Source organism: Sciurus carolinensis, chromosome 4 (genome assembly GCF_902686445.1).
Source record: "Sciurus carolinensis chromosome 4, mSciCar1.2, whole genome shotgun sequence".
NCBI classification, from domain to species: Eukaryota; Metazoa; Chordata; class Mammalia; order Rodentia; family Sciuridae; genus Sciurus; species Sciurus carolinensis.
The window spans coordinates 75,550,895-75,577,431 of record NC_062216.1 but is presented as its reverse complement, the minus strand read 5'-3'; the positions used below and the strand labels follow the sequence as shown (position 1 = coordinate 75,577,431).

At 36.3% G+C, this 26,537-nt stretch overlaps 1 protein-coding gene across 1 annotated transcript; it reads right to left on the bottom strand.

Moving 5' to 3' along the window:
* Positions 1-341: 341 nt before the first annotated feature.
* LOC124983124 (C-type lectin domain family 4 member A-like) lies at positions 342-11,317 on the bottom strand. The gene is made up of 6 exons (XM_047550087.1): positions 10,991-11,317; positions 9,705-9,821; positions 5,296-5,406; positions 3,238-3,389; positions 1,888-2,003; positions 342-906 (listed from the first exon to the last, which is right to left on the bottom strand). Exons 1-6 carry the CDS (start codon positions 11,070-11,072, stop codon positions 759-761), a joined length of 726 nt encoding a protein of 241 aa, XP_047406043.1. The 5' UTR covers positions 11,073-11,317; the 3' UTR covers positions 342-758.
* Between the last annotated feature and the right edge of the window lie 15,220 nt (positions 11,318-26,537).

Genomic DNA, 26,537 nt, shown 5'->3' with positions numbered 1-26,537 from the left:
ACTTGCTGAAAAGTAAATACATACATACATACATACATACATACATAAATTCTGGACATCTAAAGGACAACATGGTAACTACAGTTAACAATATCATATTGCATAGCTGAAATTTACTGTTAAAATTTTTATGGCAAATTGTAAGTACATATAATAGTGGAATTCATTGTAATATATTCACACACATAGAGGCATAAAATGGTCTCCTTCAGAAACTTACTAAATATTCTTGCTAAACACAAAAATATGTAAACTATACTAAGTAATAGAAGTGTTAAATAACAATTGTAGTAGTCATCTCAGTACACGGATATATCAAACAATCACTCTGTAATTTAAATATATAATTATTTATTTTTAAGTTATACATCAATATAATCAAAGGAGGAAAAAGGAAAAAACAGATAAGTGGACAAACCACATCATAAGATTTATATCATCATAAGATTTATAAACCACATCATAAGATTTATAAACCATCAGTAATCAGACAGAAATTAGAGAACAGGCTCAAATGTTTTCTATGTGTGTAAAAGAGACGTCTCCAGTGTCCTGTCTGGTACATGGAAAATGCTCATTTTATGAATTAGCAAATGAATGAACAAACAAATAAATATGTGTAAAGTTTTCTCAAAAGTGGAATAGTTGATCACATTCCTAAAAGTCAATGGAATGTCTTTCATATGAACAAGAACTTATTAACTATCTTTAGAATAATGGATGTGAATCCAACAACACGTCCATGAAAAATGTTTGATTCATAAGTAGATCTTCATCATTTCACAAACTAATCTTTGACGTATATTACAAATATTATCATTCCAGCCCCATTGTGGATGCTCTCCACGATAATTTAGAATAACACAATGCTCTCCACCATAACTGGGCTCACCTTCATGCCAGAATCTGAAACAGAGAAAAAGGATGAGTCTTCTAAGTCTATTTTAAAAGGGTTACAGAGAGTTATGGGGCAGAGACTGGGGTGGAACTTTGCAGAAGTCAGGGTCAGATATGCCCAGATCAACCCTTTGGCACTTCTCACGCAGTTTCTCCTCCACCAACAGCTCTGTCATTTACCTTGAAAACTTGCCCACATCACTCATATTTTCTCATACCTTATTGAATTAAACATTTTACCAAAATTTACCCAGAGGCTTCCTCTAAACATAGGTCCTGTTACCAGGGGACTGTCAATCTGTGGGGTTTTCTTATATGATGAAGAGAAGTCACCATGGTCCCATGTATCAATATAGTTCTTTTTTCTCTTTTTTAATGGGATGACTTGAGATTCTGAAGAAATTCTTAAATCTCTAGATCTTCTACTTATTCCTCTTTCCTTGGACAAATAATATAATTTCTTAGAGTCTCAGTTTGTCCATCTAAAAACTGGACCAGAGTAACAGCACTGTATTTTCTCAAAGAAGATATAAGGATCAAAGGTGAAAGGATACTAAAGCGCTTAAATGCTTTTAATGATTACATAAATATGAGATATTGTAATGACATCTAAATTTATTATTTTTGCTTTATGACAAATATCAAATCATAAGAATATGTAATGATCTTTAAAAACATGGATTTTAATTATAGAGAATAAATAGAGATTTTTAAAGCAAAATGGAATCCACCTGGTTCTAAAGACCATTGTTGGGTGACCTTAGCTGAACTGTCTATACTCTCCAAACTCAAGTTCCTCATTTCCATAGTAAGAAAAATAACATGGTCTCCTAGGGTTCTTGTGATGATTTGATAAGGTAATAAAATTTCTTAACCCTGTGTGCAACAGTGCAAGAGTGAGCTGTTCTAGTTTTAGAACTGATGCTGGAACACTCTAAACTTCCTGCATGATCCAGAACCCAGGATTTCTTTATCTAATTCTATACTCACGTGGCACTTTGGTTGTATGGTGTCTGATCAACCCATTGCCACTGTCCTTGACCCTCTGGATCTGAGAGCCCCACATAATAAGCAGCATTTGTATCCATATTCTGAGTGATGAAATCCTAAAGGAAAAGAAAAAGAAAAGAAGTCATAGGCTTTAGATACTCAGTTGGAACTGAGTATTTTTTTTAAATTGGCCAAATCATGCTATGTACAGGTATGAATATAACAGAATTACTCTCATGTGTAAATAGTCACCAACAAAATACTTTAAAAAGAATTTTGGTGATTTATTTCTTCTTTATTATTTTAATTGTAAAGTCTTTCAGATAATGTGATAATTTGATACATATACACACTGCATATTGATCAAATTGGGGTAGTTAACATTTTCATCTCCTTTATTTTTAAAACTTTTTATTAAACTAAAAATCATACATATTTAAAGGCACAGTGTGATTTTTCAGCTGAATTCTTCATGCTCATACAGAAATGAAAAGGAAAGGAGATGATTCTGGAATAGCCAGATGGAGACCCCCCCAGAAGTACAGGTCCTTGAGCAAGGCAGGATCAAAGACATCACCCATGAGCTTTAATTTCATTAAATATGGAAGCAATTCCTATCTACAATCATAATGAATTCCCATCTCAAATTCACTGTCCCTCTTTTCTTCACTAAGAGAGAGCATTCTTCAAAGTTATGCATAAGGAAATTCTTACAAATTTTATCATTTTCATCTCATAAAGTCACAGATTTTTTTTTTTTTTTTTTTGGTACCAGAAATTGAACCCAGGGTGCTTGACCACTGAGCCACATCAACAACCCTTCTTTTATTTTATTGAGAGAAAGGGTCTCACTAAGTTGCTTAGGGCTTCACTAAGTTGCAGAGGATGGCTTTGAACTCACAATCTTCCTGCCTCTGCCTTCCCACCAGCTGGGATTATAGTGTGCACCTCCATACCCAGCACTTCATACATTCTTAAAATTTCATTCCTGATTGCTGACTCTGATTCTTTGTGATTTAACTTTGCCTATTCATGTTAAGTCTCCTCTCTTCTAAGCAGTTGATAATTCATAACACATTTACATATTGAAATAACTAACTGCTATTATAGTCAGAAACATTTTCATCCTTCCACTAAACCCCAGGTCTCACATTTTGAATGCCAGAATTTCTTTGGGGGTTGGTTAGCTACACTGAAGAAGGTACAAGGTGTGGAATGTGAAGGCTGAGTGAGGGAGCCCCTCCAGTCTGTCTTATTGAAAGTCTTCTGCCACAACATCAGTATCCCTTCTTGGCAAAGATGTGTACAAAATCAGACAGGCTCATAATTCCATTGTGTCCTAGAAAGTACCTGCTCTTTCTTGCTGTTGATCACCACCAGATGAGCCTCCATTCTAGAACAGTTCTTCTGACTCTCATTCCAAGATTTTGCTTCAGTAGAAATAAAGTAACAACTGGAACTAAATGATTTCCAATTCTTCGGGCAACAGCTCCAGACTTTTCCTTTATTGGGAAGAAGAGCGTACAGGTGCAATAAATGAAAATTTATTTTTTAAGTGTGTGTATTATTAAATTTACAGACCAGTGGAAACCATATGAAATCTGCAACTCCCATATTCACCCAGATACAGCAAGGAAACCCCTTTCCTTGGGGCCAAGGGGCCAAGTCTGCCTCCCCCAGGCAATAATGTGTCAGGGCCCCTTTCTCCTGCTGGAGTGGTATCAGGAAAAACCTGCTAAAATATAATGTTTATATAAGACGCAGACTCCAAAACCTCAATACAAGAATAATTATTCATATCAAGGACCAGGAAGTTCTCAAATTTAGTAAAAAATGATAATCAATATACACACAAAAAACCATCTAACAAACATGTTAGAATTATCTGCCAAAAATTTCAAGCAACCATGATAAAAATGCATCAACAAACTTCAAAGGAAAAGCTCTAAGCAATTTAGAGAGTGCCTCTCTCAAAATAAAAAATAAAAAGGCTCAGTGGTTTAGTGTTCCTGGGTTCATCCCAGTACGCTCCCCCCCGCTCACCAAAAAAAAAAAGGAAGAAAGAAACAAAGGAAATTTTTGACTCAACAAGGAAACAGAAGATGTAAAAAAATACAAATTTTATCACTGAAAAATATAACTTTTTAACAGAATAGCAGGCTGCCTTTGAGTTCAATCTTCCCCTCCTTACTGATTCTTCAGTCTGCAAATTACCCAGACCAAATTTGGACTTATCAAGCCCCCACAATTGCATCAGCCAAGTTCTTAAAATAAATATCCAAATTCATATTGCTTCCGTTCCTCTGGAGAACCCTAACATAACACCCCACCCTAATGAACACAGAGCATGATTCCTCTGTCCTAAGATATTAGCTACACATAGCAACCTCTTTGTGAACTCTATGGTGTAGAGATATGAGAAGGAGAAGTGGCTTTACAATGGAGAAATCTGACAAATACTACCTCAGGTGATCAAGTTCAGCATCAATAGTCAAAAAGCACTTTGATAATATATACCCTTAAAATGATGTGATGAAAATAGGATTTTACATCTGTGACCTTCCTCCCTAAAACAAATAATCACCATATAACCATCAGAAAAACTTCAACTTTTAATACAGGGACAACCAATAATATGTAGAATGGTATTCCCCAAAATTGTCAGAGTCATCAAAAACAGGGAGGCCTGAAAAACTATCATCGCAAAAGGAACCTAAAGTGACAGGACAACTAAATGTAATGTGGGGGACTGCATGGGACTCTAGTACAGAAAAAGAACAGTAGCTGAAAATTGGGAAAATCAGGAACTTTGGGCTAGGGAGGTGGCTCAGTGATAGAGACTTTCCTAGCATCTGTGAATGAAGCCCTGAGTTCAATTCCTAGTGCTAAAGGGGAAAAAATAATGAATTTAGTGATAATACATCAATATTGGTTCATTTTTTGTAACAAATGTCCTTACTTATGTAATAGAGTAATAATAATGGATACTATATGTGCAGCTTGGGGTTAAAATAGGATATTTTAACATTATCTGCTCAATATTTCTGTAAATGTTTAAAATGTTTTTAAAATACCCTATTTGAATGTAAAAATTCACATTCACAATAATATATTCATCATCATTTTATCAAATTGTTATGCCTGATATGTGAGAAAAAGAATAGCCTTGCACAGAAACCTCAGAAAGAAGTAAAAGCTGAAGAATAGAAATATATCCTTTTTCACAATCAAGCCTTGCACAGAAAACTTTAAATATAAGAATTTCAGGTGTTCTTTATTGTACACTTGTAAATTAGGATGATCATGGACTCCACTTCTTAGTGTTATCTACCTGGAAATCATAAATACTGATTTGGAATCCTTACATACCACAGTCAGCAACTAAACTCTAGACACATTAAATTTTACCTTCTATGGTCCAATTGGTTTTTACACACTCCAAATTTGTGTAAATTGGGTTCTTCATAGAAATTGTATATTTCTTTTCTTCAAGTAGCTGAGAATATTTTTTAAAGAAAACTGGAAAATAGAACAAAAAGCAATCATTTTTCTGGTAGCATTAGGTCATTGCTCTTTACTCTCGCTTTCACGCATTCTGCACAGAAACAAAATCCACAAATGTCCGATTACCTGATTGGACAGAGCCTGACAGGAAAACTTTCCCCATGACCCCACAGTCAATGGAATCCTAGTCCTACTGCTTTTGAAATATTAGGTATCTCCCAGGAAGAGCTGAAAGATGAGGAGTTGAAAGAGGACATGACAGTTCCATCATAATGGAATCCAAAGGAACTTATCCACAGTCTCCTTCAATATTTAACCTAAGATGCAAACAAAGGTCAAATCTGTGGGAAGGGAGATCAAATAAATGCATTTAAGAAAGTTCACAGCATGGAACTTTGGGAGAAGGAGAAATTTGCTAATTCTAAGCAGTTCTGGGTTACCTTAAATAACAGAAAATGTTTTTAGAAACCCCAAGATTAATCAAGAGGACATTTTTCTCCTCTTCTTCTGTCCTTTAACTGTCTCCATGGCAACTGGCTCTAACTCCTAAGTGCACCGTGTCTCTCTCAAATTAAAACTCACCTCACTCCCTAGAAAATGAATTTTCTCTCTTTCCCCCTCACCCTCTTTGTTCCTTGACCCACCTCATTCTGGCTTTGGCTTTTACCATTTCACTGAACCCATCCTCAAAATGGATCATCAGTAAAACCCCTGGACCACTAATTAGTCGTCTTTCCAAAGGACTTGCAATTCTTCACACAGTTCTTTCTCCTTCATTCTTGGGACAGCATTCTTTCCTGTTTCTGCCTCACATTTCTAAAAGCTGCCTCTTCTTTTATATTTTTTTTAGTTGTCAATGGACCTTTATTTTATTTACTTATATGGGGTGCTGAGAATCGAACCCAGTGCTTCACACATGCTAGGCAAGTGCTCTACCACTGAGCCACAACCCCAGACCCAACATTGCTTCTTTTATGCTTTCATAAGTTCCTCTTCCTTCATCCACCTTTTAAAATATAGTGGTCTCTGAACAGACCCTTCACAGAAGATATACAATTGATCAACAAATATATGAAAAAATGTTCAACATCTCTAGCAATCAGAGAAATTCAAATCAAAACTACTCTAAGATTTTGTCTCACTCCAGTCAGAATGGCAATTATCAAGAATACAATTAATAGGTGTTGGCAAAGATGTGGGGGAAAAGGTACACTCAACCATTGCTGGTGGGACTGCAAATTGGTGCAACCACTCTGGAAAGTAGTATGGAGATTCCTTAGAAAACTTAGAATGGAACCACCATTTGACCCAGCCATCCACTTCTAGGTTTTTACCCAAAAGACTTAAAATTAGCATACTACACTGACACAGTCACATCCCTGATTATAGCAGCTCAATTCCCAATAGCTAAAATATGGAGCCAACCTCGATGCCCTTCAACAAATGGATAGATAAAGAAACTATAGTATATATACACAATTGAATATTACTTAGCCATAAATAAGAATGAAATTATGGCATTTGCAGGTAAATGAATGGGAGCTGTAGAATATCATGCTAAGTGAAATAAACCAATCCAAAAAAAAAAAAAAAAAAAACCAAACAAAGGCTGAATGTTTTCTTTGTTATGCAGATGCTGATCCTTAATGGGGTGGATAGGGTAGAATGGAGGAACTTTGATTTGGGTAGAGGGAAGTGAGGGGAGAGGAGGGGGTTTGGGGTGGGAAGGATGGTGAAATGAGATGGATATTATTACCCTATGTACACGTATGATTGCACTAACGGTGTGACTATGCATCATGTGCAGAGAAAAGAGAAGTTGTGCTCCATTTTTGTACAATGAGTTGAAAAGCATTCTGCTGTCATGTATAACTAATTAGAACTAATAAACATAAAATATAGTGTTCTCCGTTTCATCCCTGTCCCTACTCTATACAAATCCTCTTTCAGAGTCATCTTTCATACATTCCCTGGTGTTACCAGCTGCCTGAATGTGAATGACTTCCAAACCTCAAATCTCACTCCTGAAATCCAGACAAATCTTCCTCCTACGAGGAAGGAATTTTGAGGTTCAGCTCAATGTGTCCAAAACTTAAACCATCATCTTCCAACCAAACCTGCTAGTCATGCTATGTTGTCTACCTTTTGGAATGACTCCATTATTGCTGAGTTTACCAGGTCAGAATATTAAACTCACATTTAACTTCTCTGGGTCCCTTAATCACCAGAGATAAATATTCATCAAGCCTTGGCCTCCTTGATTATATCTTCTGCATCATTCAAAGCTAATTCCTCTTCTCTTTCTTCACTAACTGGATCCTTGGATCAGACTCTCAATGTGTCTGAACAGAATTATCCATTAGCCTTCTAATGTCTTTTTCTAACACTAACTTTGTGCTTATAACCCATTGTCACAGCTTTGTAAAAACAAACCTTCCATAATTATTTCAATTCCTTGCTCAGAATTTTTCAGTGGATTACCATGACTGTGACACAATCATGTGAAAAAATGAAAAAATGTCCTCAATGTTCCACACTCCCTATATTCACACCCCTTTGCACTGTCACTTTGCAGCTTCTCCCATTAAGAAGTGAGGTCTGTTTCCCCACCACTTGAATCTGAGCTAACTTTAAGACTCCATTTGACCAACAGAATGTGCAAAAGAAACTGCTAGTTCCAAATTGAGACTTCAATGTGCTTGGCTTCCTTTCACCCTGTCTTGGAAGTCTACAAGTGGTCATGTGAACAAACCACGCTAGCCTGTTGAATGATGACAGAAATGTGGTGAAATTGTCCCTGTCATTCCACATGACATCCCCTTCCTCAGAAACTGAGTTGCTTGTGAATAGTATCTGACATCATATGCATGTGAGAGTTCAGCTAGGACAGAGGAAACTCCCAACTGAGACCAGTCTAAATTGCCAAGCCTCAGAAGTGGGAGCTAAAAATATAGTCATTTTAACCCACTGAATTTTAGACTGATTTACTTTGTAAAATAATCTGTAAGGAAAAAAATTCAAATTCTTTATAATGATGCACAACCCTTCGTAATCTGTATCCTGTTCATGTCTCCTCTAAACAACTTCATTTCAAAGCTCTTCAAGTAGCACTATATGTTCCAGTCATGCATGCTTATATTTCTCCAAATATGTAACATGCAATATCTCTATGCCATTCTTGGTATATACAGTTCTCGATGGCACCTCCTCTAGGAAGTTACCTCAGCCTTTTGTGCTCACTTCTTAACCTGCGCAACATTTCCCATTCAATATTGCATGGTTCACTAGTTTACTGGTTCTTCTTTCTTTCTTTTCTTCTTTTTTTTTTTCAGATGGAGGTCTCAGTATGTTGCCCAGACTGGCCTCAGCATCTTGAATAGTTGGAATTACTACAGGCATGTGCCACTGCACCCTACTAGCACTGGTTCATTTTATTATTCTCTTTTCTTGAGAACAGGGATTGTGACTTTTTCTGGACTCTTCTAACATAGTGCCTGGCAAAGAGTATATGGCCATTGATACTTGTTGAATGACCAAATTAATGAATAAAGTATCTACCCAAAAGTATGCTGAGTTTATTACTTTAAAATTTTTGATAAATTTTGAAAACCAAGATATTAAAAAATCTATTTGTTAAATTGACTTTTAGATCTCACACAGTCTTGGGCAGAACAGAAATAATTAGAAGAAAATTCATTGGAGCAGGAATATTTCTTCCCATCTCCTTGTTGTCCTTTGCACACCCCAAAATGTGAAGTCAAATAGGACCAGCTTTATAAATGCTACTAAGGAAACACAGATCTGTCCTTATACAGAGTCTAACACAGAGATGATGCCTCATAGAGTTTACTCTATAACACCAACAAGTATATTCACTACACACTTCAAATTCTCTGATGAGAATAGATTCCATTTCGTAGGAGAGTAAATAAATCCTAAAAAAGAGCCAGTGGTGGTGCACACCTGTAATCCCAGTGGTTCAGGAGACTGAGGCAGGAGGATTCCAAGTTCAAAGCCAGCCTCAGCAATTTAGCAACTCAGCAAGACCCTATCTCTAAATAAAATATGAAAAAGGGATGGGGATGTAGCTCAATGGTTAAGCACCCTGGGTTCAATTCCCAGTACCAAAAAAATAAATAAATAAATCCTAAAAGAAGAGCAAAATTCACAGTGGATTCCACTGAATTTTATCTTCCCAGAGAAAATTTCTTTTTCAGATGTTTGGATAAACCCATTGTTAAATGTCAGTTTCTAAGACAAATCTTCTCTTCACGTAGGCAGACATTGCTTATTGATGGAATTGTTATACTTACTGATAAAAGCAACAAAGAATAAGATTGCCAACAGCAGGGCAAGTATCAGCAATGATCCAAGAAGCAACTTGGGAAAACTGAGATTACTTTTGTGAGGAGTAGTGTTCTCTTTGGGAGCTGAAAAAGAAACCAAATAATTTTCATCAGTAATAAATTCTGTCCTTCTTTCCTCTTCCTCATCTTCTTCTCCTTTTCTGTGTGTGACACACAATTATTAATGAGATTCCAAATAATTTAAAAATAAGAACAGAAAATAAATCATGACAATCATTGCAGAAACTATAAAATTCATAAAAGCACTAATTCCTACCATTGAGAATTACTGTTCTTAATATTTTGGTATATATTCTTTCAACCAATTTTTAAAGTGTATATACATATGTGCATTTTCCCCCAATTGACATACCATAACTCTTGATTTGTTAACTACCATTTTCTTTAACACTGCATAATGAGTATTTTTTCATATCACCATATTTTCCTCATTTATACTCTTTATTGTGGTTGCATAGTATTTCATTATGTATTTAAACATTCTTCCAGATTGTTTCCAACTTTGCTTTAAAAAATGTGCTGCAGCAGATAAATCTTTAAAAACATTTCACATTTTTAGGATATTGTCATTCTTTCTTGTTGCCACCTCATGGTTAGAAACCATTTTCAGGGCTGGGGATGAAGCTCAGTAAGAGAGCACTTGCCTACCATTTATAAGGTCCTGGGTTCAATCCTCAGCACCAAGAAAAACAAAAATAAAAAAAATCTTCCTTCAAGATAAAAGTACCAAATGATTAGAAAACATTGTCTTAAAGATATATTACCAATGGGGAGCAAAAAAAAAAAAACGCCTCGGCAAAATATGTGATTTTAGTTTGGGGAAAATATATATATATATACACACAAAATATATATATATACACACTATATATATATCATATATATACACCATATATATATATATTTATATACACAAATGCACTTATACACACACATACAAATACACTCACACACACAGCTGTATATTTATATATGGAAGGATATATGATAAAATAGAAACACTTGTTCTAAATGGCAGTAGTAAGAAAAGTAACATGAATCTTTTCTTTCCCACTTTACAACTCTTCAACTCCTTAATGCCTATCTATAGGCAACACAATCTCAGAGACTTCTGGGTTTCTCAGATACAACCACTCAGAAAACCAGCAACTAACATCACCTATGCCTTGCTTATAAACCCTCTCTTCTTCCTTCACCACAGTAACTCTCATCACCAGAAAATGATTTTTTACCTGCAGGAGATTCTGGGTTGGTACCTGAGAATTTCAGTTCATTTTTGAACCTCACTTCAGCATAAGTGATTTCTGAAGCCATATTGAGAAGAGCCCTTCAGCTTTCTTCAGAAAAGCCGTGTCATCCCTTCCTTAAAACATTTTATACATGAGATCCAAAAATGGTGGTCAACCTGTTCTTTCACTCAACTGGATGAGAGCAGAAGCAATAAATAGTCACACGCATCTGAAAGGCATTTCATTAGAATTAAAACCACAGCAGGAAACTACTCAGCCACAGACAGAGGCCCGATATCCCCAGGACCAGCAGCACCATGAGTGGTAGTCTTCAAACACACTAAATGCAGCTAAGCAAATAAGACAAAAAGCCGGAACTCAAAGGACAAGGGAAAGAAATAGGAAGGAAGGAAAAAGGGGAAATAATCAATTTAGAGAAGTCTTTCCTGAGAACTGTGCTTTTGAAACTTGCCAACAAAAAGTAAATTTTCCACATTCAGCCAACCAACCAACCTGAGCAAACACTTGTTCATATTGCATTCACCTCCTCATTTCTGGCTGTTTAGGCAGCGTCTTGATAACACATTCTAAGATGATCACTGACACAGATCTCAGATGACAGCCTCCCCGTATTTAAGAGTCAGTTTCCTTCAGCATGGTAGGGAAGGAAAAATTTAAATTATATTCCTTCTGAAGAGGCTGCTCTGTGCTCTCTGCTTTCCTCTGCTCTTCATAACTATCTCCATCATGAATCTCTGTTCATTTTGCTACTGGTCACCTCCAGAACTCCTGAAAACAGCTCTCTTTATTAGGTGGTAGAAGAGGAGCCATATTTTATTTCACTTTTCTCTCTCCCTTTATTCTCTGCATATATCAACAAACACCTCTAGGAGGCACGTGGGACTATTTTGAACATGGAATTATATGTGAAGGATAAACTTCAGTTGAGTGCTAAATATTTTTTTTTCCCAAAAGCCCAGAGAAAACACATCAAAAACTAAAAGTTTCCCATAGGAACTTTCTACAGACCTGCTCTCAGCTCATGCCCTGATTCACCACCCTAAGTTCTCACCAAATAACTCCCCTTCTTTTAGTTTCTCCACCTAAATCCTCCTCCTCGGCATAATACAGACAGCTATGATTATTTCTATATCTAAATATGTTGAAAATCATGAGTTCACATTAATCACTCCAATTCCAATCCATTGTCACAGGTTTCAGTTTAGTTTTCTCAAGTTCCACATTTCTTACTTTTGTGACAGTAAGAAACCTGTGTTCATCAACTTTAACCTATTCATTTATTTGATTGATCTTCTGACTGTTACTGATCTCCCACCATTGGTACCAGCCCTCCCTTACTAAAACACCTTCTCTTCCTGGTTGGACTCTGATTCCCCAGTCCTAACCCCTGTCCCCAGCTCTGATGTCCTCCTCACTCTTCTTGGGTATTCCTGGACAGGGCCAGCTAACACCATTCCCTGTGCACAGACTCCTCACCTTGCTAAGGTTCTAAAACCCTGAGCTGAGCCTTCGCTCCATAGGAAAACCCCCTTTACTCTGCCTGTGCTCTGATTCTTGATGCTAATTTCCTAGTCACAACTTAGCCTCCCTGAGGCTCCAACAGGCCACACAAGGTTACCCCGCGGGTAGAAGACATCCTAACCATACAAGGTTCTGTCTCCCCCTCTGATGTATCCTATCATACAGACAACCTCCTGTTCAGTTTCTGAAACTCACATCAAGTCCACGTAATTCATATATAGTTCTCTCATCCTACTTGGGATTTGACATTCTATGACAGGTCCTCCATCACCAGCAAGAATGCCTTTCTTTCACTGTACATAAAAATTAACTCAGCTAGGCATGGTGGTGCAGGCCTGTGATCCCAGGCTCTCAGGAGGCTGAGACAGAAAGATTGCAAGTTCGAGGCCAACCTCAGCAATTTAGCAAGGCTCTAAGCAATTTAGTGAGATCCTGTCTAAAGAAATGATAAACGTTTGAGGGGATAGATATTCCAATTACCCTGATCCAATCATTGCATGTTGTACATGTGTATTAAAGCATCATATTCTTCCACATAAAGTGTACAACTGTTTGTCAATTGAATATACATTTTTTAAATCAGTAAGTAAAACTTGATGAAATCCTTGTTGTGCAGAACAGTTATGACACACGTTGAGGACAACTGAGGAAATTTTAGTACAGACAAGGTACCACAAAATATTAGAAAATAATTACTAAGCCTCTTAAGAGTGATAATAGTATTAGCATTTTTGTGGAGGAATGACAATTTTAAAATATGGGTACTAAAGTATTTAGGAGTAAAATGCTGTATATAACACTTGTTCTCAAATGATCCAGCAAGTACTATATACATACATATAGTATTATATATATATAGTTGAAATGTTAACAATTGTTAAATATAAATGATGGTTATATGAATATTAATTATACCATTCATTCAACTTCTGTTTGAAAATATTCATGATAAAAAGTTGAGGGGAAAATCCCAGGTCACTGTTTACAGATTTGAGTACAAACTTATATGACCTATGATAGGATGAAGTCTCCTAGTCAGTTATTTAATTTAAAATTTATCTAAATCAGATAATAACCCCGAAAATTCAGAAAAAGCTTATGCAAACCCTCTGCAAAGAAATACTCTTACAACCCAAGTAGACTAAGATTTCCCCGGAAGACACTAAAGACAAATTCACAACTAAAAATTTTGAAAACACATGCTAAAACAACTGATTGCAAATGGATAATCCATGTGAGCAAATGAGAGAAAATAAGAGAATATGAAAATTACTGTAAAATAAGTAATGTTTTAATTGATTACAAACCAAAAACATTCTAAGCCAGAATAAAATAAAAAAGAGGTATACTTGAAAAAGAATTAACCAACTATTAGAAATAGCCAATGAAACTAGGACTCACCAACTAGAAGAGTAGGAAAAGGAAGAAAATGAAAGGGAAGGAACAAAGGGTAGGAGAATTTACAGTAAGAGGTTTCATAACAAATTATGTGGTAAAATAGTATGACATTGTTAAATACAAAAATCCATCAGTAGAATAAAATAGAGTTCAGAAATATATCAATATATACATGTGAATTTATGGTACTTAAGGAATAGCATGAGTTGGGCTGAACTTGTGGCTCAGTGGTAGAGTGCTTGTCTGGCATGTGTGAGGCCCTGGGTTTAATCCTCAGCACCGGAAATAAAATAAAAGACCCACTGATAACTAAAAAATATTTAAAAAAATAAAAAAGAAATCGTGTGAATAAATGAAATAAAATATCCTTTGACAACTAAAAATTAAAAAAAAAGAAAGAAAGAAAGAAAGAAAGAGTGTGAGTTGCAGGTTTCCCAGAGAGCAGTCCAGGTGGGACTTCCTGTCTCTGTGGGCTTCAGCACTTTTAATAGTCTGTGACAGGCCAGGACTCAAGGCTCTTCCCAAGCTTCCTGCAGGAACAGCAGTACTGGACCCATGAGAACCCAACTCTGAGTCGCTAACTTATTCCCCAAGTCCTCAGGTACAGAGGGTTGTGCTTGTCCCATCCCTGGGCAGCCGTATTCCCTCGCTGGATCCAGGCTTTCAGGAGGCTTAGGTTGCACCTCCTTCATCCCCTAAATTTTTACCTCTCCTTTTTGCCCCCACAGTGCACTCATCTCCTGCTGCCATCCCATCGTGTGTCTATCATCAGTAATGTATGCAGGGTTAAAATGTACATATTTTTGTATGTCACTATTTTTCACTAGGGCTGAGGGACCTGGTGGTTGAAGCTGGGCCCTATGGCTGGGTGCAAGTCTGACTTTGAGCAAGTGCTGGTTAGCACTGGGGGCATAGCTGCCCCAGGCCTTCTGGTCACCACCACACCCTTGGTTTTACTCCCCTGCCTGGGGCCTGGCAGTGAGAAGGCAGCACCCAGGCCTGCTGGTGTCCCATCCAGGCATGGGTAGGAGTAGTGAAAGAAGACAGGCAGGCAGGGGAAAGGATCCTCCTGGGGGCTGGCTCCCAGGATTGGGGAGGCCAGCGTGTGACAGTGTGGGAGTGTGTAACGTGGAGGCCTGGGTATGAGCACCAGGGCACCACTAACGTGGGAGGGACTGTCCCCAGGGTCCAAGAAGCTGGGCATGCCCACTTCTATGGCCACGGCCACAGGCAGAGCTTCAATCCTGCCCTCAATCCCACAAAACAGACAAAGTCAAATAAAGAGCTGGCTGCTAAAAGGAGGAGAAGGAAGGGGAGGGGAGGAGGAGGAACGAAAAGAAATAGTGTGAGAGCCTGGTGCGATGGCACACAGCTCTTAACACCAGTGACTCAGGCTGAGTTAGGAGAATCACAAGTTCAAGACCAGCCTGGACAACTTAGATCCTACCACAGAACAAAATTTATAAAAGGGGTGGATGATGTGGCTCAGTAGGAGAGTGCCCCTGGATTCAATACCCAGTACCAAAGAAAGAAAGAGGGAAAGAGGTGAGAAATTATTTGGAAGAAACAAATATATTTAGATCCTGACCTCAAATGGTACACAAAAATAAATTCTGGATGAATTGAAACTTCATTATATTTATTACAAAATTACAAAAGTATTCAATAAAATATACATATAATCGTGGAATTGGAAGACAATTCTAAGTTTAATGAATTCCAAGACTTCCTACAGAAAAACTGACAAATTTGACTACATGAAAATTAAAAGTTTCTTATGGACAAATGAAAACACAAAGCCAAGAGACAAGTGATGCTTTAGGACAAAATGTTTAACTGGAAAAGGATTAATATCTAAAGTACCCCAAAAGATGCCATAAATCTAATAGAAAAGTGAATCCAAGAAATAAAAGGCAATTCACAGGAAAAATATTGTAAATAAAAATACAAAAAGATCACTTCAATATAATAAGAGAAACACATAAGTATTTTTCACCCAATACACTGACTATATAACTTTAAAGTAATGTGTTGGCAAAGTAGAGAAACAAACATTCTGAAGACTTATATTGGGTATATAAATTAGGCAGAAGATGATGTAGCAAGAAACTATAAAAAATTAAAATGTGTCACTTTTTACCTAGCAATTCTATTTCTAGCAAATATATCCTTTAAATTTTTAAGTATAATAATATGTAAAATAATTTTAATGACTTCCTTAGTATTTTAAAAATTAGGCAGGGGATATAACTCAGTAATAGAGCACTCACCTAGCATGCATGAGGTTGAGGGTCAATGCCCAGCAGAGAAAAAAAATTAAGAAAATGATATTATCAATGAGGGCAATGCTTAAGTAAATTGCCATATATTCTTACATTGGACAATTGTTTAGATGATAAAAAGAATAAATTAAACATAAGAAAGAGAAGTTATACAAAGATGTGGACAAAGGATTTCAAAATCTTATAAATATTTAAAAGTAAAAATTTACATATGGTATAAATTTTATTTTATCAAAGAACACACACATAAGCAGATACACACATTCACACAAAAATTAAAAGGTATCTAGAAAGAGAGTCAGAAGGAACCCAGGAACAGAAAAAGGCACACAAGGAGGGTTTCACACTTTGCGTTAGATATTTCTTTGTCACTTGAATCTTTTACAATATATTAATGTATTATTTCTGTAATTTAAAAATAAAAATTAGAGTTTTCTTCCATAGCTAAATAAAAATTCTAAATTCTGATTTACTATGCTCATTACAAATCACAATGTGCTCAAATGTGCTTCTAAAAAATTGTAGCAGGCAACTAAGTTTAATTTCCTAAATATTCTGAAAGTGATAAAATTTGAAATCTAGATTTACTGTTATATTAAATGTAATATCAATGATCTGTCATTATGAGTTTCAACTATACTCACTTTTATGTCACACCACTTTTCCTATGTTTCCATTTTCCCTCATTGCTTTTTATTTACTAAGGCTTTATCATGCACCAAACACTGTCAGGGAGTAGGGGGAGAAACACAAATGATTTTTACTGTGAAAATGTAAGGTGTAGTAACAAGCATGTAAAGAAATAAGTTCAACACAGTGGAAGAGGCCGAATACCAACCTGTATTCTATGCAGTTGTGGCACACACAGGAGAAACAGATGGTCTTTGCAGGAAATTATTATAGGGTTTCTTCAGTGGATAAATAAGACCCTAAATAGAAGCACAACAAAGGGATAACCGGCAACTATGACAAAGTATTTAAGGAATATCTAAGACACGTAGTCCTTTGGGACAGAAAGGACAGAGGGTGCAAGGGCACTGAGGCATGAAATAGAGCAGCATATAATTGAATCAGTATGGCTGGAATATTAAGATAAATAGGTCGCTTTCTTTTTTAGCATTTATTAAAATATAATTCTTAATTATTTTATATACTTACAGCATTTATTAAAATATAATTCTTTTTAACGTAATGATGGAATCTATTGTTACATAGTCTTACATACCCACATATAATAATAAAATTTGGTCAATATTACCCCCCAGCATTTTCCCCCATCCCTTGATCCTTTTCCTCTACTGCTCTCTCTTTGACTTTCATGAGATTGGTCCTCATCTTTCTTTTACTTTATCCTCTCTAGCTTCCCATATGACAGAAAACAGACCCTTGACCTTCTGAGTTTGACTTATTTCACTTAATATGATGATCTTTAGATCCATTCATTTTCCTCCAAATAATTTTGTTTTGCTTTGTGGCTGAATAAAACTCTGTTGTGTGTGTGAGTGTGTGTATGTGTGTGTGTGTGTTTTCCTTCATTTGTAATGAGGTACAGAGGTAGACCACAATCAATTCATTAATCATTATCTTTGATACTAGTATCACCATAGGTACAACTAGGTAAATTTTATTTAACTTCTTTATGTCTGTGTTTCTCATCTGTAAGATAAAATAGACCATATTACCTACCTTGGGGGGTTGTGTGAAGAATAAGTGAGGCAATTTATACATAACAATTAACTAGTACCTAGCAAATGATCACTGTTCAAAAAAATACAGTGTAAAGAGGCAGTTGGATAGGGGTTTTTTGTATTTTGGAGTTTGGGTTTTTGTACTGAGGATTGAACCTGGAGGCACGTCACCAATGAGCACATCTCAGGCCTTATTATTTTTTGAGTTGATTGGGGCCTTGCTAAGTTGCTGAAACTGGCTTTGAATTTGCAATCCTCCTGCCTCAGCCTCACAAGTCACTGAGATTACAAGCGTGTGCCACTGCACCCAGCTGAGTTTCTTAATTCTACAAAAAGCTATATGATATAAAGCTATAAAAAGGCACTGTGCAGAATTATCAACAAAGAATGAAGCCTTCAGTCCTCACTTCTATTTAGTCTGGTCTGGCAAGCTAGCTCTCCAAAGCATGTCTCCCAGCATCCCTGTTCCTCCCTGTTACTCTCTGTTCCTCCGCAGCTGATTCCTCCTACTTCAAGCCCCACCCTGGGGCACCTACCTCAGTTCTGCTCCAACACCACTTTGCCCTAACACTTAGCATCCCATTAAACACCCTGATAGCCAGAATGAGAAAGTCACTCAAGCAGTATCAATAATAGCAAGAGTGGTAGTAGCATATATTTCATAGAGCTTACCATGTGCCAGGTCCTCCTATTCCAAGCACTTTCATTTTTCAGTTATCGAGGAAACCCATCATGAAGATGATTGCCTCAAGAAAAAAAATCAAAAACACTTTGATTAACTTATTTTATTGTTATAATAACTCTATGAAGTGGGTACTGTGATGGGCTGACAGATCTGGCTCCATGAGAATGTTATAGGCCAGACTCTAAGGGAAATGACTAAACAGACTCCATTTTGCTCTGAGACTCCATGTTATATAGGAAATAAGCTTCTCCCATGGGAACACCCCACCTCTATACCCATCATCAGTTACTTAGTGTGACATATTTAACAATACAGAATGACAATTCCTATGTAAAGAAAAATTACTCTCTTTTGATTGCTCTTGCTCCTAAATAATGTACCATGTGAACAGTGATTATGTGGATGTTAGTAACCATTCTTTAGTTTGTACCTAGGTAAGAGTCGTTTTGACCCACTTCCCCCTCTGTTGATGATCTCGTGATGTTAGTTTGTAATTTACAATCATAGCAACAGACACTTACGATTGATGAGATTTTTGGTATAAGACAACCCTATGGTCCTCCTACAACCCTATGGTCGGGGCTGTTCTCCCAACAGCCATTTTTTTGGGGCATTGTGTGAGACAGTCAGTCGTCCGGCTTAATAAAGACTCTCAAATTTGTACTTCTCAGTGGTGATTGATCTGTTCTCAGGTTGCACCCCATAACAGGTACTATTTTGTATATGAGGAAACTGAGGCAAACAAAGGGTAAATAATCAGTTCAAAGTTTAAAAAGTCAGTGATAAGAGCAAAATTTTGACCAGAGGCAATGTCTCCCCCCAAATCTGTGTCCCTGATTACTACTCTTTACCATATAATATATTATTTACCATCATAATCTGTTATGGGTGGAGCTGGGGCAGAAGGGCTTGTCATTAATAAATGTAGTTGACATTCAATTATTTTTTAAATAATAAAATCTGAAGAAAGTCACTTTCTGTCTGCCCAAACACCTATTTTCCTACATTCTTAACAAACTTTGGACCTACTCCATAGATAAAATTCATGTCAAATCACACCAACAGTCTTCATTTCTTTCTCTTTTTAAATCTTTCCCTTCCACAGGAAGTATGAGCAGGTCCTTCAATTCTGAGTTGCTAGAGAAAGCATGCCCTCTAGTGGTCCGACACTATCTTACAGTTAGATGCAATCTCCACATGAGTAATCCGTGATCTTTCTTCCCTACTGCAGGTGCCTGGGAAGAACACACATAAGAATAAAGAAAATATTGAAAAGCAAACAAAGAAATCAATAGTGAGTCTAAGTGCACTATTTTGTTTAATAAGAAGACTATCGATAGATTGAGCAAAACAAGCGATCACATTTGACAATTAGTTTACTACTGACTCAGATGCAGGCAAAACTTGTATACTAGAACTTTTTAAAAATATGTGCTGGGCTGGGGCTGTAGCTCAGTGGTAGAGCGCTTGCCTAGCACATGTCGTTGGGTTCAATCCCCACCACCACATAAAAATAAATAAATAAAATAAAGATATTGTGTCCATCTACAACTAAAAAAAATTTTAAATGTGTGCTATTCTAAGATCTTGTATCTTTCCAAAGACAACTGAAAATAACAACCCTGGAAATTTTTTGAAACCACTGGCAGACCACGAAATGACTGTGAATCACAAGCTTATTATATCCCTAGGCTTAAGGATCCACAGGTAAATAAAATGCTCTCTTTTTCCTTCAATTTCTCAAGAGAATAGATGACTGATGGAGTAAATGAGTCATATAACAAATGGTCTATATTTTCTCTTTGTACAATTAAAAGGCAATAAAATAAATTGATCTAAAATCTTCCCTGAAAAGGCATAACCATGAAGAAAGTGATCTTAGCTGTAATAACTAAATAAGGCTTAAGCTACCATTTTATCATGATGTATTATATAATGCCCAGTGGTTTTTATGATGATCAAAGAGTCTTTTTTTGTTTTCTTTTCTTTTTTAAATTTATTCTTTATAGTTATACATGACAGTAGAATGCATTTTGGCATATTATACATACATGGAGTATAAAGTATTCTAATTAGGATCCTATTCTTGTGGTTGTACATGATGTGGGGTTACACTGGTCATGTATTCATACATGAACATAGAAAAGTTATGTCCAATTCACTCCACCATCTTTCCTACTCCCATCTCCCCTCCCTTCACTTCACTTCAAAGAGTCTATTACCAAAGTGAAATTTATCTTTATCGCTGCTCACTTGCCTTCCCTTACTGACTCAGAACTACAAAAGAGATTTTCTGTAACAATGTCAGAGCATATAAGAAATATTTAAGTCAGGTCTCCATGAGCAACTCACATGAAAAATGAGTAAAAGAAGAGAAAAAAAAAATTCAACTTAATGATTAATAGTCCCTCTTCAGGAAAATCACTAATTCAACAAGCACTTAATGAACATTTACCATCTACAATGATGTATGGAAAGTAATGAAAGCAGATAAAAATAAAACACTATCCTTATATCTAAAGAGCTAACAAACTTGTCTAGAGAGAATTTCAACAGCAATTCAAACAAAATGAGGATTTCACCTCTCGGACTGGGAGGAGGGTGAATGTTTCATGAAGTAGTATGTGAGCTAGACTTACACGGTGGGAAGGATCTCAACAGGCAGGTGAGAAAGGAAGGTATTCTAGGCTGAGGGAACTTTAGCCAGCATTCAAGACTCATTGAGTGTGAAGAATGACTGGCACTCCAGTTTGCCAGATCATATTGTGAGTGAAAGGGAAAACTGAGAGTTGAGGATAGAGCAATAGTTTGGACTTCATTCTGGAAGTAAAGAGGAATCATTAAAGTCCATGAGTAGAGGAGAAGGAACACAGGCAGAGCTTTGCTTCAGGAAGATTATTGTAGTGGCAACACCTAAGCAGAATTGGAAGGGAGAGCGCCAGGGGCAAGCAGGCCATCTAGAATAGAGGAAGTGAAGCAGGCCCAAATTCCAACAGTGAAGGGAGACATCAAACACAACGGAAGTAATAAAATATTAGCAAATCATATTTAACAATACATTAAGAAGATTGTACATCATGACTAAGTTGGTTTTATCCCAGGGATGCAAGGACTGTTTAACATATGCTAATCAATAAATGTAATTAATCACATAAATAGAATGAAGGACAAAAGTTACATAGTCATCTCAATAGATGTAGAGAAAGTCTTCAATGAAATTCAGCACCCTTCATGATAAAAACACTGAAGAAACTAGGGATAGAATGAATCTACCTTAACATCATAAAGTCTATACATGCCAATGCAAAGCCAACATCATAATGGAAGGGGAAAAAATTGAGAGCATTTTCTTTAAAATCCAGAACAAGACAAGGATGTCCACTTTCACCACTCCTATTCAATGTAGTACTAGAAATTCTAACCAGAACACTTAAGCAAGAGAAGGAAATACAAGTGGTGAAAATAAGAAAGAAAGAAATCAAATTATCACTGTTTGCAAAAGATATTATACTTAGAAGATTCTAAAGCTCTACCAGAAGACTACTAGAGCTAATAAACAAATTTAGCAAAGTATCAGGTTACAAAATCAACATACAAAAATTATTAGCTTTCCTACATATTAATAGTAAGTCTGATAAAAAGAAATCAGGAAAACATTTCCCTTCACGGTAGCCTCAAAAAAATAAAGTACCTGGGAATAAATCTAACAAAGGAAGTCAAAAAGCTCTATAATACAAACTACAGAACACTGGAGGAAGAAAATGAAGAAGACACTAGAAAATGGAAATATCTTAGAAGTAAAAGAGAACAAAGACACATCAAAATCTCTGGGACACTATGAAAGTAGTACTTAGAGGAAGATTTATTTCATGGAGCCCATTCAACAAAAGAAGAAAAAATCAACATATAAACGACTTAACACTACAGCTCAAATCCCTAGAAAAAGAAGAGCAGAACAACACCAAAAGTAGTAGAAGACAGGAAATAGTTAAAATCAGAGCTGAAATCAACAAAATTGAAACAAAAGAAACAATAAAAAAATTCACAAAATAAAGAGTTGGTTCTTTAAAAAAATAAACAAAATTGATAAACCCTTAGCCACACTAACAAAGAGAAAGAGGGAGAAAACTCAAATTACTAAAATTCGGAATGAACAAGGAAATATCACTACAGACACGAGTGAAATACAAAACATAATTAGAAGCTATTTTGAAAATCTATACTCCAACAAAACAGAAAACCTCGAAGACATCAACAAGTTTCTGGAGACATATGAATTACCTAAACTGAACGAGGAGGACATACACAACTTAAATAAACCAATTTCAAGCAATGAAATAGAAGAGGTCATCAAAAGCCTACCAACAAAGAAAACTCCGGGACTAGATGGGTTCTCAGCTGAGTTCTACAAAACCTTTAAAGAAGAGCTCATTCACAGAAGAAGATGTACAAGTAATCACCAGATATATGAAAAAATGTTCAACATCCCTAGTAATAAGGGAAATGCAAATCAAAACTACCCTAAGATTTCATCTCACCCCAATTAGAATGGCGATTATCAAGAATACAAGCAACAATAGGTGTTGGCGAGGATGTGGTGAAAAAGGAACACTCATACATTGCTGGTGGGGTTGCAAATTAGTGCAACCACTCTGGAAAGCAGTGTGGAGATTCCTCAGAAAGTTTGGAATGGAAACACCATTTGACCCAGCTATCCCACTCCTTGGCCTATACCCAAAGGACTTAAAATCAGCATACTACAGAGATACAGCCACATCAATGTTCATTGCTGCTCAATTCACCATAGCCAGATTGTGGAACCAACCTAGATGCCCTTCAGTTGATGAATGGATAAAGAAACTGTGGCATATTTATACAATGGAATATTACTCCGCAATGAAGAATGATAAAATTATGGCATTTGTAGGCAAATGGTCGAAATTGGAGAATATCATGCTAAGTGAGATAAGCCAATCTCAAAAACTAAAGGACGAATGATCTCGCTGATAAGCGGATGAGGACATATAATGGGGGGTGGGACGGGCTAGCATTAGGTTTAGGGTTAGGTTTAGAGTTAGGCCAAGGAGAGCAGTAAGAATGAAGGAAAGAAGGACTGTGTAGAGGGAAAAGAGGGGTGGGAGGGGTGGGAGGGGTGGGAGGGGTGGGGGGGAGGGGGAAAAATATAATAAACATCATTACCCTATGTAAACGTAAAAAAAAAATAAATAAATAAATAAAAAAAGAGCACTAACACTGAGATTAAAAAAAATAAAAAAAAATAAAAAAAAAAAAAATAAAAAAAAAATAAAAAAAAAAGAAGAGCTCATTCCAATACTCCTCAAAGTATTCCATGAAATAGAAGAGGAGGGAACCCTCCCAAACTCATTCTATGAACCCAATATCACCCTGATACCTAAACCAGAGACACATCGAGGAAAGAAAATTTCAGACCAATATCCTAAATGAACATCGACGCAAAAATTCTCAGCAAAATTTTAGCAAATCGCATCCAAAAATATATTAAAAAGATAGTGCACCACAATCAAGTGGGTTTTATCCCAGGGATGCAAGGTTGGTTCAACATCCAGAAATCAATAAATGTCATTCACCATATCAACAGACTTAAAGTTAAGAATCACATGATTATTTCGATAGATACAGAAAAAGCATTTGATAAATTACAGCATCCCTTCATGCTCAAAACACTAGAAAAAATAGGGATAGTGGGAACATTCCTTAACATTGTAAAGGCCATCTACGCTAAGCCCATGGCTAATATCATTCTAAATGGTGAAAAACTGAAAGCATTCCCCCTAAAAACTGGAACAAGGCAGGGATGCCCTCTTTTACCACTTCTATTCAACATCGTCCTTGAAACTCTAGCCAGAGCAATTAGACAAACCAAAGAAATTAAAGGGATACGAATAGGAAAAGAAGAACTCAAACTATCCCTGTTTGCTGATGACATGATTATATATTTAGAGGAACCTGGAAATTCCACCAGAAAACTTTTAGAACTCATAAGTGAATTCAGTAAAGTAGCAGGTTACAAGATCAACGCTCATAAATCCAATGCATTCTTATACATAAGTGATGAATCTTCAGAAAGAGAAGTTAGGAAAACGACCCCATTCACAATAGCATCAAAAAAAAATAAAATACTTGGGAATCAATCTCACAAAAGAGGTGAAAGACCTCTACAATGAGAACTACAAAACACTAAAGAAAGAAATTAAAGAAAACTTTAGACGACGGAACGATCTCCCATGTTCTTGGATAGGCAGAATTCATATTGTCAAAATGGCCGTACTACCAAAAGTACTATACAGATTCAATGCAATTCCAATTAAAATCCCAAGGACGTACCTTACAGAAATAGAACAAGCAATTATGAAATTCATCTGGAAGAATAAGAAACCCAGAATAGCTAAAGCCATCCTTAGCAGGAAGAGCAAAGCAGAGGGTATCGCAATACCAGATCTTCAACTCTACTACGAAACAATAGTAACAAAAACGGTATGGTATTGGTACCAAAATAGACAGGTAGATCAATGGTACAGAATAGAGGACATGGACACAAACCCAAATAAATACAATTTTCTCATACTAGACAAAGGTGCCAAAAATATGCAATGGAGAAAAGATAGCCTCTCCAACAAATGGTGCTGGGAAAACTGGAAATCCATATGCCACAGAATGAAATTAAACCTCTATCTCTCACTCTGCACAAAAATCAACTCAAAATGGATGAAGGACCTTGGAATCAGACCAGAGACCCTGCATCTTATAGAAGAAAAAATAGGTTCAAATCTTCAACATGTCGGCTTAGGACAGAGTTATAGTAACAAAAACTGCAAGGTACTGGCATAAAACAGACACATGGTACAATAAGAACAGATTAAAGGTACAGAATAGAAGATACAGACAAATTCCCCAGATACAGTCATCTGATACTTAACAAATGTGCCAAAAACATATTGGAGAAAAGACATCCTTTTTAAAAAATGGAACTGGGTACCAGGGCACACGCCTATAATCCCAGCAGCTCAGGAGGATGAGGCAGGATTGCAAGTTCAAAGCCAGCCTCAGCAAAATTGAGGCAGTAAGCAACTCAGTGAGACCCTGTCTCTAAATAAAACACAAAAAGGGCTGGGGATGGGGCTTAGTGGTCGAGTGCCCCTGAGTTCAATCCCCGGTTACCCACCCCCCCCAAAAAATGGTGCTGGGAAACTAGACCTTTATCTCTCACCCTACATGAAAGTCAACACAAAATGGACCAAAGATCTAGGAAGTAGACCCATACTACTCAACTCCTAGAAGAAAATATAGAGTCAATATTCTCAGTACAGGCAATGACTTTGTTGATAAAATTGCCAAAGTTCAGGAAATAATGCAAAGTTAATAAGTGGGATGGTGTCAAATAAAAAAGTTTTGGCACAGCAAAGAAAACAATTAGAAATGTAACAAGAGAATCTACAGAATGGGAGAAAATCTTTTCTAGTTACTCTTCTGACAGAGGATTAATATTTAGAATATATAAACAGCTCAAAAAATTTTACACAAAAAAATTAAATAACCAGTTAATAAGGGGGCAAATGAGCTGAACAGACACTTCTCAAAGGAAGAAATAAAAATGGCCAACAAATATACTAAAATGTGTTTAACATCATTAGCAATTAGGAAAATTCAAATCCAAACTACATAAGATTTTATCTCACTCCAGTCAGAATGGCAGCCATCAAGAATACAAACAATAAAAAAAATTGTGGAATGAGACAGACAGCATTACCCTATGTACATGTATGATTACACAAATGGTATGAATCTACATTGTGTGCAACCATAGAAACAAAATAATGCACCCCATTGTGTACAATGAATCAAAATGCAGTCTGTAAAAATTTTAAAAATTTTAAAAATTTTTAAAAGAATACAAATAATAATAAATGCTAGAA